Genomic DNA, 18,440 nt, shown 5'->3' on the forward strand with positions numbered 1-18,440 from the left:
AAGAAAATATTATGTCAAGTATTGATTACTACCTACCAATTTCTGAATTAGTATTCATTATTTCTTGACATATAAGGCAGAAAAACCAGCTGTTACAAATTGCGTAATACTACGTATATGAGTGCTTATTATGTACAGCGGAGTTAACACATATTTATTTACTTTTATGTACTTGCTTGTGTCACTAATATAAGATCTCACACATATAAGACATTCCAGCAAATAACTCAACGTAAATGTCGTATCTTACATTCCTTACATACGATACATTTAAATATGCATATATGTTGCCTTTATAGTTTTGCCAGTGTACCCATCAACCGCCATCTTAATACATTGGCTGAACAGAATGACATTCTTAACCGACTTTATTTAGAACACTTGGAAGCTCCAAGGGGTAGTCAGACTTGTAGCATTCAAATAATATCACTTAAATTTTCTCTCCACTGAATCTGAAGAAATAATATTCTCGGGCAACATCCAATTTCGTTTCTTAATAACCTGCAATATATATTTTATAAAGAACATGAAAACACACGTATTTAAAGACTGAGTTTACGTCTCAAGTGAAAATATGTTGTGGTTTATCTGGAAAAAAGTGAGGGGTCCATGGTCCATTCATTATCAAATATTATCAATGTTTGAAATATCATTGCATTGTCAGTAACGATGCATGACACAGCAATGTACTATCAATTACCAAAAAGAACAAAGTGTGAACTAATGTTACTTCAGAAAAACAAAAAGGATTATCTTCCGTCATCTTACACCAAACACTCCAGCGTTTCCATGCCAAATTGTGCAGCTTATGATAATGCCAGCAACAGCTGTTCTTGAAATTCCTTGGTTATGGTACTATCACCTGATATAATCAGTGTTACTAAGGGGGAAGTTCTTCCCAGGAGGATGAAGTTGACGATTATGTAGAAGTACAAATATGTTTTAGTATCATGGACGTCTAATCGTAAGAGAAATCAAACATGACAAGACTAGTGGAAACCATACCTGTAATGTCCGGTGTGGAACTGTTGAAAGTATTTTACTTACATTATCATCAGCCATTTTATTCATTCTTTTTCACAATAGGATTAAATGGGAAACGATAAATGAGAATGATCAATGCCATTAAAAAGAAAAGGCATCATTTATAAAATAACTTCGTTCTGGAAACCATGATAGGAATTGTTTTATTTGATCGTTTAATCAGTACGCCATAGTATCTATATCATGAATAATATACTTTCTATATGCTCAATTGCTGAAATATAAATCTTTTGAGAATCCATTTTGTAGTGTCTAAAAGAAATCTGGAAAGGAAACCAGTTTATTATCTTTATAAGCAATATGGACTGCTCATATGAATATCTTCTTTTCCTAACACCGTTCTTAAATCTATATGCCCAACTGACCCAGCTGAATACACGGCATTCTGTCCGTATATTTAATATATGGGATAGCTGCTAGATTGAATCCCAGTATGATTGAATAGTAAAACCACACTGATATAGTCTGATACATTTTACCATTCTCAATCGTAACATTATGTTACTGTCATTCTAGTTCATTGACACAATGTTTATGTTTTATTAACAAAATTGTTGCTCTGAAAATAACTCTGTATTATATCATGTTTCCAACTCTAGGAAATTTATTTGATAGTTAGCTCCACACTTTGTCGATCTAGCACAAATTCACCTTTGTTGACAAGCCACATAATCTCCCAGACCAGAGAGACTGCCTCAGTCGAAATAGTAAAAACAATCCTCTCTTTTCGCATAAATGTCCATTGTTATCCGAAATATTTTGGTATCACCATCCCAGCTCCTTAATATCATATTTAGATAGTTTTATTTTATTATCAAAATCGCTGTTCTTACTAAGTCACTTTATTTTATCACGTTCCATACATCTTTAGTGCGTTGGGGCTTATATGACTGTATACAAGCATTTGTAAGCATACCAAGGAATAATGCAAATCTTTTACGATGACATATTTTTTATTATAATGTTTCTTGGCGAGATAATCAATATTTTTCCATTTTATATTTAGTAAGAAAAATCTTCAACTGCACAGAGTCCACCTCAAAGCAAATTTACATATTTATTACGAAACTTAAAGACGTCAGTGGTTCATTCATAATCCACGAATGTTATGAAGAGTGATTGCTACCATCCAAATTAAGTGTGTCCTCAATATAGTATAAACATCTAATGCACTTTTGTCTGAACCATGCATGCAAAGTTTTAATGATCTTATTGCACACCATTGGAGTAGAAGAGTTGAAAATAGACATATTTGCTCATTTGACATAAACTCCAGAAACTTTGGATATTATCGGTGTGTTGGAATACTAGCGTAAGTACCATTCGACTCAATTGAAGCACATGTAATATTTTTCTGGATGAGAGCTAAAATAACCTTAAATGTTTATCCCTTGAAATATTCATAATGATCAAATATATTCAAGTGCTTTAGGTTGACAATTGTTTAGAATTTCTTCTATTTATTCCCCAAGATGGCCTCAAATGAATAGATCGCTTTATGAAACTGTTTCATATAGTAATAAAGTGCTTTAGCTGTACTATAGTTACTTCCAGCTTTAAGTTTGTTCTGCTATTGAAGGATATTTTAACTCTCTATCAAACATCGCCTCTAAATATAACATATCATAAGGATATATTTATATTGCAAAGACTAGAATATTTTTGTGTTATGTGTTGATGTACAATGTACCTACTTCTAAGCGATACATGGTTTTGCACCTGACCAATGATAGTAACAGCTGAAATGAAGCTGTTTGCATTAACATTAGTGGCAATTTAGCTCTTTAGTAAGTGTGCAAATTTATCAATAGGAATAATCGCTGCAGCAACACGGTGCCGTTAATCAATAAAGGCTTTGCCATAAGAATGAAGTTGTTTGCTTATATCATTCCAGATTTCTGGATTGCGAAGTGGCATGGCCTAATTAACTACAATTGTCTGGGATCGCATACGTTTCTACAATTTCACTGGTTGCACACAGAGAAGTGCCTGCTGCATTGGTCAGCTCAGTCAAGGATATAGAAATGGGCTGCCATTTTGGGGGCCTTTCTTTTAAGACAAATGTCAAATATTATTAAGATTGCTTATACAAAGACCATTATTATTTGGTCCTAAGCCATACAATGTCTCATTTATTTTGCTACTTAACGAAATTTGCATCATTGTCCTACTCTGACCAATGTCGCTATAATTCATTTTTAACCTCTACATTCAATTCTAATAGACTTTCACCAAAACACCCTATCGATTTCTTGTGTTTTAGCCATATCTGGAGGCATTTCATGTAACCCCAGTTTATGCTTCAAAGTCACTATATTCAGACAGGTCTGAGACATGACTTGCTCGACTGTAGGACACTGTTGTCTTTTTTGGCTGCAGTAACAACCATGCATGTTGCTGAGGTTCGAACCCTAATTGCAACAGACTTCAACTTGACTTTTTATATTTGATTGATTTTTCTGCTTCTTAACTCCTTTCACTTTGGAAGGAGTGGCCTAAACGTTCTGCAATAAATACCAAGTATTTTGAGTTGGCTTTGAACTCCATAATTAAGAGGAATTAGGTTTTTTGTGTAGCCTTTTTAAATAGACAAACTGAAAATAGAGCGGTTAACAAATTTAGCTTAGACTAGATCCTTAGCTGATTTCATAAAAACCTCAATTCTAAAATATGTACCTGCGAATGTATTATCGTTCCATTCCTTTTTATCGCCAGAATAAATATGAAATGCATGTTTCAAGTTTCCAGTTTATATATGATGCATTGTTTGACTGGTAATAAATTTACCTTCTCTTTCATGAGTCCTGATTCCCCGATGACAGAATATCATGATATGTAGGTGAAAATACAGGCTTGATGGAAAATAATGTATTTCCCAAGATAGTTACGTCCTTATTTACAACTGGTTAAAGCAAACCTGGCCATTGTCTAATTACAGGCAAATACACTCGACACTTTACTATCAAATGAGTACTTATATCCAGCTATTTTGTGTCGAAATTATATGTCTAGGAAGCACGTAGTTGTCTAGACATGTCTAAAAATTCACAAAACATTAACATATACGTTTGGCAAGTACTGATTGATGTTACATGAAATAAAGAGAAAATATAATAGTCCATGTTTTGAATAAAAATTCCAACATAATTATGTACTTCACACATAAAGGCGATAGTCATTTTCTGCATTACAAAACATATTTAAAACTTTGTAATCACATCAGCACTTGACTTCAGCATATTACACAGAAGTTTGAGTGATTACCTGACTACTGTGACACATGAAACCCGGGGAAATAATTATGATAATGTACAACCAAAATTATAAAGGTGAAATAACAGGACGTGAAGAAAAATCTTACGAATTTCCATTTTTATCTGAATGTTTGCTTGAGAAGTATTTTGATTTGATTGTGCCATTTGAACGAAAACAGAACCAATCTCAACATATCTACATACATAACGCTGCATGTGCTTCTTCTGTGTTTTATTAATCAATCAGCTATCAAGTAGCTTCCTCTTTTTAGTGGAATGTGAGAAAACATTTGACATTGGTATGAAGCATGGCCTAATGCTATAAAACAACATTCCTTTAACCAAATCCACCAAAAAAAAAATGGCCATGTATAATGTATTCAAAATCATAATTTGCCTGAGTGAGTTATATTTAATACAGCTAAAGCAGAGTGTGTGACAAGCATACACGTGGCAATAAAGGAACCTGCATCCCCACCAAAACAGCATTATCAAAGGTTCTAGTGATCACGCGATTTGTATAAACTACTATCATTATGTTAATTCGTTACATTTTTTATTAAATAATTGAATAATTTAGACTTTAGTCCCAAATTACAGATTTTGGTCCCAAATATTGGAGATATTGGTCTAAAATTACAGGTATTCGGCTTGTGATGTCATACTTGAAAGACTAATATATTAATATCTGCTTTTAAACCTTAAGATGAATATTTACACAGCCAATTAAAGCGACTGCAGCTAAAGACAAGGCTCACACAGGACTGTTTTGTGGAAATGAGCTAATTTCTTTTGCTTATTTGTACTTTTCAGGCCACATGTCTGAGTGGAGTGCCAGAACGAGATGTGAGAGTCTCAATTGGACAAGGTTCCTGTAGCGAAATAATTTTGTCAGAATTCCAAGTCACTTGTAAACCTCCAAAAGATCAGCCCAAGTCCCAAAAGGAGAGTGCCAGTCCAGAAGTAATTGTAAGTATCTAATCAAATACAGGCTTTATGGATTCCAATCTATCTAAAGGACATTAGTCAGGTTAACCATCTCTATAGCTCAAGGTTCAACGTTTCGTTACAACATTACATGTATGGATGGGTTGCTGTTTGGATTCAATGACATTGTCATGTTCTGGATTAAACGTAACTTCCTTTACCACCAGTGTTAGCAAGACTAATTACTTTTAGCTGTACTAACGTAGTTTCATGAAATTCTAGCCATGACAAACTGCAGAATTTTAAAATGTATTCAATGTATGGTAAGATTATATATATATATATATATATATATATATATATATATATATATATATATATATATATATATATATATATATATATATATATATATATATATATATTCTCTCTCTTTGTATGCATATATGTATATAAAAAAATAAACAAACATATATATATGTATATATGTGTGTGTGTGTGTGTGTGTTTGTGTGTGTGTGTAAAGTCTAGATGTATATGTTCCATAATCATTGTTACATATTGAGTTCCAGCACACAAAGAACATCATATTTCATACATGTTCATTTTAGATGATGTTTATGTTTTTATCTAGGTTAATATAGGTCGCCATATCTCAACGCTGGTAGGATATTTGCGTTACAATCAACAAGCGGTCCCTCCCACAACAAGTACTGGTGGAATGCCAATAATAACCGGTTTGGCTGTGGGTGTTGTGGTCCTTGTCATCATTTTCTTTGTCGTTGTCTTGGTACTGAAGAAGCGTGACAAGAATATGGTGAAAACGTGGCAGATGCCGATGGATAATATGGAATCAAATGTCGACGGGGATCGTAATGAAGGTATTTATGCTATTCAAGGTCACCAAGGAATATAAAAATGGTATTTGTGGCACTCATTGGAGGCGGTTTTCATGCTGGACTAGTGATAAGAAGATAATGGGTTCCAGGCCGTGTCAGTTCACTGTGATGTATCTATAAGCAAGATAATCTGCTCTAATTACTCCAGCACTGTATAAAATTGTGTGTGTGTATATGTGTGTGTGTGTGTGTTTGTGTTACAAGCAAATTTGGAAGCTTCTTGTATTGATGGTGAAGCCTTGTTAATCCATGTCTTTATCATTAGAAAGCCTCTGCATCTGAGGGAATATTTGCAAACTAAGTCTTTTAAGTGATTACGTATTCAAATTCGTCGGATCTATATGAAAAGGTTGGAAAGATAAGTATCAGGTTTTAATGTTTTTATTGGGCTTTATTGAAAAACATTATACAGTTGTCCTTCATTATGACCCTGTCCAAAGGGAGCAATGGAGAATACTGTAGAGAAACCACCTTATAATGAAGTACATGTTAAAGTACTTCATCCGTATAGCACTGTCCATGGGAGTCGTAGAGTATATTGCCTTATAGTGGGAAAGCTTTATAACGAAGTACCGTATACCGCAGTCCTTCATTATAATACTTGTCGTGGGTGCTATGGATTATAATGTATTAAAGGGAGACAGCCTTATTATAAAGTACATGATATAGTACTCCCTCATTAGAACACTGAATGTAGTAGCCATAAAATATACCAACTTACAGTGAGATTGTCTTATGATGTGTTATATGACACATTTAATTTTACTAGTACTTAGTGAAATGGGACCCATTCTCATGTTTGTAAAATAACAGAAAGGTGTGCTCAAGGAAAATAGATATTACATACAGTGTAAAATAACGACAATAACATTATGTTAAATAAACATATAACTTTAACCACAACAATGTAAATATATAGTTGTGGAAAATGTGTCAGCAAATTGTATTTGTTATTTCATTTCACTCAAAGAATTGTGTATAGACAAAGCTATTAATGATGACATCATGGCCTGAATGTTAATACAATTTCACAGCTTTAAGTTATAATATATTGTTTGACTATGTCAAGCATAATGAACCTGATGACATATTTTTAATTGCCTCAGTTATGCAGAAACTTGTGTGTTTGTAAGTGTTAGTGAGCCCATAAAAGCCTATTTGGTTGTTTCGCTTTTCTTACTCTTATCTATGGTGAAGCCTTGTTAATCCAAACATTTCATAATTGTATCCCTAGTGAAGCATTGTTGATATAGGTCTTTATCATTCGAAAGCATATGCTTCTGATGGAATATTTGCAAAATAAGTCTTTTAAATAAGTAGGTATTCAGGTTTTAATGTTTTTATTGGCTTTTTTAAAGAACATTATATAGTCGTCCCTCATTATGACAGTCTCCAAAGGGAGCAATTGAGTATACTGTGGATAAACCTCCCTATAATGAAGTACATGATAAAGTACTACATCCATATAGCACTGTCCCTGTAAGTCATAGAGAATATTGCCTTATGGTGGGGCAGCTTTATAACGAGGTACCTTATACCGTAGTAATTCATTATAGCACTTGTGGGTGCCATGGAGTATAATATGTTATAGGGAGTAAAGTACACGATACAGTACTCCCTCATTACAACACTGGATATAGTAGCATTAAAGTATACCACCTTACAGTGAGATTGTTTTATGATGTGTTATATGGCACATTTCATTGTACTAGCACTTAGTGAAATGGGATGCATTCCATTTTTTGCATAATAAGAGAAAGGTGTGCTCAAGTAAAATCGCAATGACATACAATGTGAAATAACGACATTAAATTTATATTAAATAAATATATAACTTTAACAACAACAAATGTAAATGTATAGTTGTTGAAAATGTGTCAGCACATTGTATTTCTTTTTTCATTTCGAACAAAAAAAATGTTTATAGAAACGGCTACAGATGATGACATCATGTCTGGACGTTAATACAATTTCACAGCTTTAAGTAGTAACATATTGTTTGACCATGTCAGGCATAAAGAACCTGATCACAGATTATCATATACAAGTGCTTTAATCTATCAAAAGTTAGAGGCAGTCCAGGAAATTATTTGTAATACATGTTGATATTGCGTACATCATTTCATTTGAATTAATTCTGTTCGTATAGTAATATCTTTGCATTCTGTTTTGTTCCATCGGTGTGGTGCATAGTGCCTTATTTGATCCAGACAGCCAGAAATTTGATAATGGTGACAACCAAGAGTATGGAAGAACTGAATTCAGTTTAGATGCAATACATTTCAAAGAATATCATGGCAAACGGAGTTTGCGTGTAATCTGATTCGAGGCCAGGAGCAAATAGTCCTCAACATTTTCAGGGCAAAGTCGTCCTGAAAATTTTAATGTTACACAACTACCAAAAGTGCACGTTTGCCAAAACTAGTGACCCTAAGTGACATCTGTACAAGCTGTTTATACTAATGAAGATAGTGTCACTTTCGACAAGAGATGTGGAAAACTTACACCCGTAATTTCAGCATGATCGACGCCATTCAGTAATTTGGATACTGATCATCAATTTCATACTAACTAAAAAATGTCGCAGCAGTAGGTAATGCTCCTGGATAAAATTAGAACCAAAGTGGCTTCACGTAAACTAAAGTACTATATTTAAAGAGAAATAGTTTTTTGTGGGAATTCCGACCTCAGTCTGTTAAAAACATGTACAGACCTTTGGTTGCATTCATTACATCAACGTGGCAAGGAAGACATTAACACCTTTGACGAACTGTCTACTGGCTCTTGCAAACAAATGGCATCAGCTCAGTTAGGTGGTGATGACATACCTGAATATATTCAGGAACTAAAATATTGTTTCAGCGTCTAGCAGCAGTGTAGTCCCAGTATGAGTCTAGCACATTTACCAGTATGTATAGGTGAGGGAACATTGTATATTGACTACCCATGTTGTTAGGGGGACAGCGACATAATGAGGTTAGCAGTATGTATAGGTTAGGGAACAATGAAAGTTGTGGATCAATATAATGCCATTTCTGGACAGTTTCACAACCATACTCATACTGAAATGTTTTGCAGGTAATATTCAAAACAGCTCATCAGTCCTGGTGCATAAATTATGAATTTACCATCTTTTAAAGCGTGTGCAATTTTGCTCTTCTTTTACAGATAATAATGATACTAGTGGGGCAAGTGTGCCAGTTATCGACAAGAGCACACTTGCTGTACTAACAGATGCCAGATTGATAATTAACCAAAATCGCTTGCGTCTTGGAGATAGTATTGGAAAAGGTTTGTGATGAATATTATTATATTTGTTTAAGTATAGTTTAACCGTTCTAGAAAGACAGCTTTTCTACCAGAAGAAATTGCTTTTTCTAAACAGGTCGTTTATCAGTAGTCATAACATATTGAAACAACACATAATATTCGAGCATGGAGATAATAAAACTCTGAGCATACATGTTGGCTATCGTTCAATCAGAAATGAACTTTCAAAACAAAGCCTTAAACGCAAGAATTATGGGCTTTGTATGCCTGAAGCCACTTTCATAAACAGTCTCAAACTCATACTAAATTTCTGGTTTTAAATTTTGCTCAAATGTGGAATAAATATTAAGGTTGTTTCGAAATGGTTTGCACAAGTTAAAATGTTAGCTCAACTTTGTGATATATTTTTCGATTATAGTTGCGTGTGCAGCCTCTAAAATTGATATGTAAGATGGTGACTATGTCAATTTGGTTGTCCCCTTCACCATTTTCACTGAAAGTGTTTTTAAATGAATCACTCTTGCAGAAGAAATTCTCTAGATTTAAGTTATAGGAATCAATATGCCAGTACTAAATACAAAATTAGCTAGAATTAATAACTCAACAGAGTTTCCTGATAGCTGTATAACAAATAGTGGCGTCATATAATTTAAAATACTTAACTAATTGTGTTTAGATTCATTTTACGAACATTATAATAAGTTTCTTATGCAAAATGTAATGTACATGCAGAGAGACAGAGTGTGTCAAATATTAGGATTATAACACTGCCTCCACCTGAATCAATCTTGCAGTTGCTGATATTTTACAAGTAAGCCATATTGTACACAAAGCGGTCCTAGTGTTATCGTGTACTCGCTTGTCTGTAATACACTTTCTCTTGAAATTGATGACAACATAATTCACATAATAATGTTTTGACTGAATTTAGAGATTAAAAATAACAATCTGAGTTGATTTGTCCGTTTGTTACATTTTTTCCAGTGGCATCTACATTTCCCTTTTCAGTGTGGTGTCATTTATTTGTTTATTCGTTGCGTGATTTCCACAACTGACTGAAGTTTCTGTAAGTCTCGCATCTGAATGTATAATGACTGAGAGGAAAGCTATATTTGACAAAATTGCCTGTATATTTCTGTCATAACTTAATTTCGTTTTTGAAGTAGTAGAGTGAAGATTAGTTCTTGTACTTCTAAAGCATTTGACAACTTAAATTTGAGATCAGGTCAAGACCATTAATTGTATTATCTTCATTTGAATGAAGTTTATCTCTTAATAACTGCTATAGTTCACAAGCCGGCTTGTTCTATTAGCTGGAAATGGTATTTCTTTATTAGCTGATGATGGGATTTTGCTAATGTTTGCATTAAATATACTGTTATGCAACTGTACTAAAATGTTTATATTTGGTAAAATAATTAATGACATGAAAAAGAGGATAGAAGAGTTAAAGATATAATAAACTATTAATGAACTATTACCTCGATAAGTTAATTAACTCATGTCAAATCCTTATTTCATTAACAAAATAGTATTAGCAAACAAACAAAAACTATCTTCATTTAGGTAAACTATATGAAATAGCAAACTACACCAGTTCATATGGGTTCTAAGTATAAAGGCTTGCTATTTGTGCCATAAGCTTTATCATTACAAGTAGTCAAGTTTCTCTTGTAGGTCTGAGTTTCCATGCCAACCATTTTATATATTTGGACATCATGTTGGGGTGTAGGGTCAGAGTCTATTGCCTATTGAAATGTTATAATTCACCAACACCGTTAGGTGTTGGCATAGGGTGGCCGTTTCCTAGCAGGCCTAACAAACTTGAACGGCTTTTCTTCAAGATTTAACTGCATCAAATCTTTAAGAATATGATTGATGTTCTCAGAAATTGCAATTAGACGATTCATTATGTCTTTAATACACTGACAGATTAGGCGAAAGTACATTGCTGCTTAAATTTGACCTGGATCTTGCCATCTGCATTCGGAGTCGCATGACTATAGGACTATAAAAATCTCGCGACCTACATGTAAATGACATCAGATGTCAAATAGCTTAGTGATATCGTAAATAAACAAATTTCCAAAGTTGTTGTTCATCTTGCAACAAATGTAGAGTATGCGCATTTGGTTCTAGCGCCCCGTTTTAAGGAATTTGTAGATTTGTGTGATTATTGGAATTCGGCGCCATGGAAATATTCCTAGTCCGAAATAATCAGCCAATTATTTGGAGCAATTGTCACTGAGTGAAGTGTTAGTGAGTTTACATGATGCCATGGTTCACTAATAGAAACCGAATAAATATCCGTGTCGTAAGATAGTCTATATTAAAATCTAGTTTTATATTTTGGTGGTGTGACTTCAAAGGCAGTATTTACGGTAGAAACCCTGTACGTTACACAAGGGAATAAATGAGAAGGGATTTGGCAGATACCGTTTATGTTGTCATGTGGGCAAAGTTGGCACAGTTATATTAGCGAAATGTGCCTGAAAAGCATACATTGACTGGCCTAAGATGGCGGAGTTAAAATAGTTCCAAGTTTTAGGGGTTACTCACATATTTTCTAAGGTATGAACTGTTGGCGGTACGGAAACATGATAAGATAAAACATATAGATGTGCGGTTGATATATATTTGGCAGGTTGTGCTATATGTGGTTTTGCATTAATTAGAGGAAATTTTGGAGATATAATGGACACTTCGTGCTTTCTAATTTACAACTGAAGTTGTATGGAAGTCTTTGGAAAGTTAGGGTAAACTTATGACTTCTAGAGAGAATGCGCCAGGGTTTGACAATCGATCGGTCAAGTAAATACCCGTGTGCGTGTAACAATATAATCGGAAAATATTATATAGAAGTCACGTAATAATTGTAAATAAATAAAATAAACAATTAATGCTCGAATTATTTAATCTGATAACAATGACAAATGACATGTTGGTATTGCAGCAGGGTGAACGGAAAACAAATAGCAATCTCAACAAGTACTGGGCACGTGTCAGCGATGTTTTTGTTGGTATCACGTGACTATCGCATTGACATATACTCTCTGCTTAGTAAATATGCTTTTCTTCAAGTTTCTACAACATCTACACATTTCCTGTGGCAGTTTTTAGAATAAATATTTAAGAAGTTTGTGTTTTAACATTTTTCTATAAAGATTAGTTGACTTTCATTTATGTTCGATTTGTTTTCCTTCACCAACACTAGAACTGGTTTTTTGTTGAGATCACATGATTATATGGCCTCTGATGTTATTGACATTTAGGTCGCGAGATTTGTGTAGTCATGTGACTAGGAATGCAAATGGCGAAATCCGGGATAAATTTAAGCAACGTGTTCTTTTGTCTGTGAGCAGATTAAAGATAAAACGAATGCAATGCTTGCAATTTCTGGGAAATTAAATCATATTCCCATTGCTTTCATGCAAATATATATCAATGAAAGTCGTTCAAGTTTGATAGGCCGGCTAGTAAACGATTATTCTATGCGAACACCAACTGGTATTGGCAAATTTCAAATTTTCGATAGGCAATTTATTCCTGAGGTGGCAAAGGTCAGAGGAAACTCTGAATATAGGTAATGGTGATTACAAGACAGACCATTTGTATTCTTACGGTATATAATTCTTAACAACTTTTCACGGATTGTATAACTTTCTAATTGTAGACGATAGTTTATAAACGGTTGATTGGTACTTTTTGCATTATCTATTTAGAGATCAAACGCATCTGATGACATTTTTAAATTGATATGCCCAAGAATGATAGTTATCATTAAAATATGACTCGATAATACAAATATTTCTTTACCAATTTACTACGTAATACAAAATGACCCATTAACATATCGCTATGTATTACCATATCACTAGGTAATACAAATATTCCTTTACTAAATCATTTGTTAATACAGATATTTTATTACATACCACAGGGTAATACAAATATCCCAACACTTTCAACTACGTAGTTCAATCTAACTTTTAAATTGGAAATCTATTTATGACATTTTATCATAATATTATCATGTAGGGAAGAGTCCTTGTCTGCACATATTCAGTTTTCAAACAGCTTGTGTACAGTGGAAACACATTATCCTTTAAAAACACAATGTAAAGGATACTTGACATATACAGGATAAAGGACTTTGATTTATTATATATACATGCAGCATAGATACGGTACTTTGATTTATTATATATACATGCCACATCAGATACGGTACTTTGATTTATTCTAGATACATATCGTATAAGATACGGTACTTTGATTTAGACTAGATACATACTGTATAAGATACGGTACTTTGATTTAGACTAGATACCATACCGTATAAGAAATGGTACTTTGATATAGTATAGATACATTCCGAATAATACACGCTAATTCGATTAGTATAGATAGATACCGCATAATACACGGTAATAATATATGGTACTTTGATTTATTCTAGATACATAGCTCATAAGATACGGTACATTCATTCAGTCTAGATACATACCGCATAAGATACTGTACATTTATTTAATATCCGTGCATGCAGCAATATATATGGTACATATATTTAGTATAAATACATACCGCATACGATATGCATCTCTGATTTAGCCTAGATACATTCTGCATAAGATATAGTACTTTAGTTTAGACTAGATGCATGCTGCATCAGATGTGGTATTATTATTTACTTTAGATATTTCTTCTTTTGTTAATTTTTGCTGTCTTGCATACAAAAAATGTGATGCCATGTTTCATCAGTTGTAAGCATGATATTAACCTTTTCAGATAAAATTTCTAAAATATATAAATCTCATGCTTACAATGTTGCATTTTTGCACATATGGGTTATCAGATATGTCAAATAGTTATGGATCTTCAAATCACTAGTGTACAGTTTTGTGTTATTCAAATATTTTTTCTTTCATTAATATATATCCAATCATGATGGGAAAACTTAGAAAATAATAAAATTATATATATATATATATATATATATATATATATATATATATATATATATATATATATATATATATATATATATATATATATATATATATATATATTCTCTGATATTCATTGTTGCAGGTCATTATGGCTGTGTCTTTAAAGGCTATCTAACTCTGCCTCGCGATGAAGAGGACATCCTTGTGGCCATTAAAACTCTTCACAGTAAGCACTATATTATTATATGACATAAGTTCATTATTCCCCCACCCACATAAATGTTAGATAGTATGCCCATCACCTAAAAATGCTGATACTTTTCTTTTAATCACTACACTCCCGTAATATTTACAAGCATTAATACCCTTCTGCCCCGCAGTGGAAATGACTCTTTAACATAGTGTTTTATTCCAATAGCATCGAAGATTCATATGGATCATATTAAGTAAAATCAGTATCATAATAAATCAACATATTCTCACATTTTAGAGTTGCACTTTGTTTCGTTCAGCTGGTTTGTAATGTATAAGAGACCGAATCTTGTAAATGTAACTAGCATAGCGGTTTTTGTTGATCACCTTGACACGTGATATATATATATATATATATATATATATATATATATATATATATATATATATATATATATATATATATATATATATATATATATATATATATATGTATGTATATATAGTATGGTCCTCATCAAACGATGTTTATGTCGATACATTCCATCACTTTTCTAGTAGTTTTTATTTGATTTCTTGCCACACGTGACTTACGATCTCGGGATCTTCATAGCTTTTTATTACTGGTGTTGTCACATTTGATTTAGAGCTGGGTGTATTGTATGACATTATCTTGTAAATTACTTTCATAGTTTCAAATGCAGTTATATTTGTACATATTACAATGCTAATAGTAGGATGTTGAACACGGTTACCTATGCAATGTTGATAAAACAATGTTACCTATGCAATGTTGATAAAACACAGTTACATATGGAATGTTGATAATACACTGTTATCAATGCAATGTTGATAATACACTGTAACTTATACAATGTCGATACAGCAATGTTACCTATGCAATGCTGATATTACACCGTTACCTATGCAATGTTGATAATACCCAGTTACCTATGCGATGTTGATAATACACGGTTAACTATGCAATGTTAATAAAACACTGTTACCTATGCAATGTTGATAATACACTGTTACCTATGCAATGTTTATAAAACAATGTTACCTATGCAATGCTGATAATACATTGTTACCTAACCTATGCAATGTTGATAAAACATTGTTAGCTAAGCGATGTTGGTTAAAACTTATTGGCCTTGTGTAACTGCGTCTTTAAGAGACGGATGATACAATTTTGTGAACGAGGCTTGTTTTTTGTTTTAAACATCACTGAGAAACTGGTACTTATTTTGGGTATACTGTGGAAATGCCCATGTTGACAACTAACGTATCTCCATGACTTTTAGACATTGTGATTTTTGTATAATTATCAGGACCCAACGTATAACATGCTCTTGTGAAATCTAGACGTTCAGTTTTCAATGAATTGCTCTGAAACGCATTGCATACATGGTAATACTCATACGATTTGCATCTTTACCACAAATGTTAGAAGCTACCTGTTTGAAATTAGTTACAGGTGATGCAATATATTGCAGAACTGTATGATACATGTAATGTGTTTTGATGCATTGTAGCTGTATTGTCGAGGAATCCAAAAAGTTATTCATAGCCTGATGTGCATCTTATATTAATTAGCACAAATTTTCTTATCGGTACTACTGCTAAATTAATTAGAAGATTATCATAAGACAGTACAATCGCATCTACCGCAAATTCTAGTCAGTCGCAAATGAGGAAGGGGCTGCTTAAACCGTAGATATGACCACAAGAGTGTAAATGTTAAAACAAATTGATATTGCTACTCGTCCTGAATGAAAGGTCATTGGGTATTCACTAAACCATTTTGCATGAACTCTTCCTGGATCTGAATGAAAATAGTACTGACTTACTTCTTGTAATGCCTAGTTGGTCCTAAATGCAGTTAGTGCCAATTTTATACCAAATATCGCTGTAATGATCATCATATTCTTTAAAACCTTGTTATTGCTACTCATCCTTAATGTATGCTCATATTGACATGGAGTGTAAACCATATTTCCAAATGATGTCTGGTTTCTCATTCATAAAAATGATTATCATCCAAAGATATACACATTGACCAGTCATCATGCTTTTCAGAATTGCTCTTGTATGTACATGGCTTTTGAATGTCTTCCTGCTTGAATCAGCTTGTTTGACATCAATTTCTTTTGCAACTGTACATTAAACTCATCTACTTAACTGGCTAGTCTCACTGCTAGTTGTAATTGAAAAGTACAATAGACGCGTCTCATTCTGTAGCTAGTCTGACAGTTGTGAGTGAATGCAACTATTGAACACAGCCATTTCCATCATGCGCTAGCCTGACTGTTAATTTAGATTGAAATTTTACAATAGTCTATTATCGTGGGTCTTTCTGGTTTTTACATTGTTATCCCAGCTTGGTTATACACCATTTATACTGGCAGCCATGTATATTCCCAGCTTCGTTATGCACCATTCATACTGGCAGCCATGTTTAATTTATATTGTGCTGTCAAATGGTGTTAAACCGTACAACAACAACAACAACAGTAGTATCATCTCCGACAACAGGGTATATGCCATGTGTGTAGTAGTGGTGAGGGCATATGTACTTTAGAAACCTAAATATAGTTTTAAATTTATTGCCATTTCTGACCTGGAGTAAGTGCATTGCGTATGATAAAATCTCGTGAAAGCAACGTGTTGTTATTTCGTCACCATACATTTACCAAAAGGTAAACTTATACATGTGAGAAAGCTTGTCAGCAACTTTCTATGGGCAGGTGGTTCTTCCCGGGTCCCCACTGAGGTCCGCCTTCAGCAAACAAATGGCCACCATGTATGTACTATAATGTGCTGACAAATAACGTTATACTCTACAAAAAACACATACAGGCACACATACTTAAATTTGTCCAATTAATAAACACTCTAGTTGTAGATTGAAGACAGTGTTGTTAACACTATTATTCTAATAATAAGGGATCTCTTATATATATATATATATATATATATATATATATATATATATATATATATATATATATATATATATATATATACAAACACACCAAGAGTGGAAGAGACAGAGACAGAGCAAAAGAGAATGCTTATGAATGGTAATTGCTTCAAAGTTTTCCGAATAATCATATACGTTGAGATATAGGTAGAATAGCAGATGTTCAACATATGTTTCACAGTACATGTATTTATGGGAATCTAGCTATTTAATTATGATCATTGAATGGAATATGATTGTCAAAATCTCACATATGATCCTTCTGGATCCTGCTTAATGCATTATATTATATTATAGGAATTGCTGAGATTAATACATGTATCGTTTCTTCTGTCTTACTTGGAGATAAAGTAAAAATGACCAATAATGGAGTTGAAAGTTTGATTGTTTGTTCGTTTTGTTTTACTGTAGCAATAATCGCGTAAACAAAGGTAAAAAAAAAATGAAATGCATTATTTGTATGATGATTTGTGCATGGTTTAGTACTAAATAGTACATTCTTCAGATCCATCCATCTGTGCATGTCTTGGTGGATCCATTAACGTATATGTCATGTCATGCAAAGCAAAACCTTCATTCATAAAATGTTGATATATGTACATAGATTTAGTTTTATATTCACTGTTCACAGACAAGAATCTACGTGACATCGACGTCGATGCATTTCTAAGAGAAATTATGATAATGAAGGAAATCCACCATCCCAATGTGCTCCGACTTTTAGGGATATGTCTAGGACTAAAGGACATACCGATGATGGTCCTTCCGTTCATGGAGCACGGTGATATCCTAACCTACATCAGGGATGAAATGAATGTAAGCATTTCGTCTTAACCCTAAAATTATCTTGCTTGGCGGAATTATTGTTTATAAATTTTGCACAATTGAATTTTTGTACAATCAACAACGACATGTTTTA

The 18,440-nt window shown here is 33.2% G+C and overlaps 1 protein-coding gene across 1 annotated transcript in view; it reads left to right on the forward strand.

Moving 5' to 3' along the window:
- The window catches only part of LOC149803929 (hepatocyte growth factor receptor-like), a 91,795-nt gene that overhangs the window by 59,952 nt on the left and 13,403 nt on the right, over positions 1 to 18,440 (forward strand). Inside the window, exons 8-11 of the mRNA XM_089954011.1 lie at positions 5,112 to 5,267; positions 5,860 to 6,106; positions 9,293 to 9,415; positions 18,153 to 18,337. Of these exons, the coding sequence (XP_089810137.1) occupies positions 5,112 to 5,267; positions 5,860 to 6,106; positions 9,293 to 9,415; positions 18,153 to 18,337 (711 nt within the window). The remainder of the gene's footprint in view (positions 1 to 5,111; positions 5,268 to 5,859; positions 6,107 to 9,292; positions 9,416 to 18,152; positions 18,338 to 18,440) is intronic.

This window comes from Sinohyriopsis cumingii, chromosome 3 (genome assembly GCF_028554795.1).
Source record: "Sinohyriopsis cumingii isolate HCF-2022 chromosome 3, ASM2855479v2, whole genome shotgun sequence".
NCBI lineage: Eukaryota > Metazoa > Mollusca > Bivalvia > Unionida > Unionidae > Sinohyriopsis > Sinohyriopsis cumingii.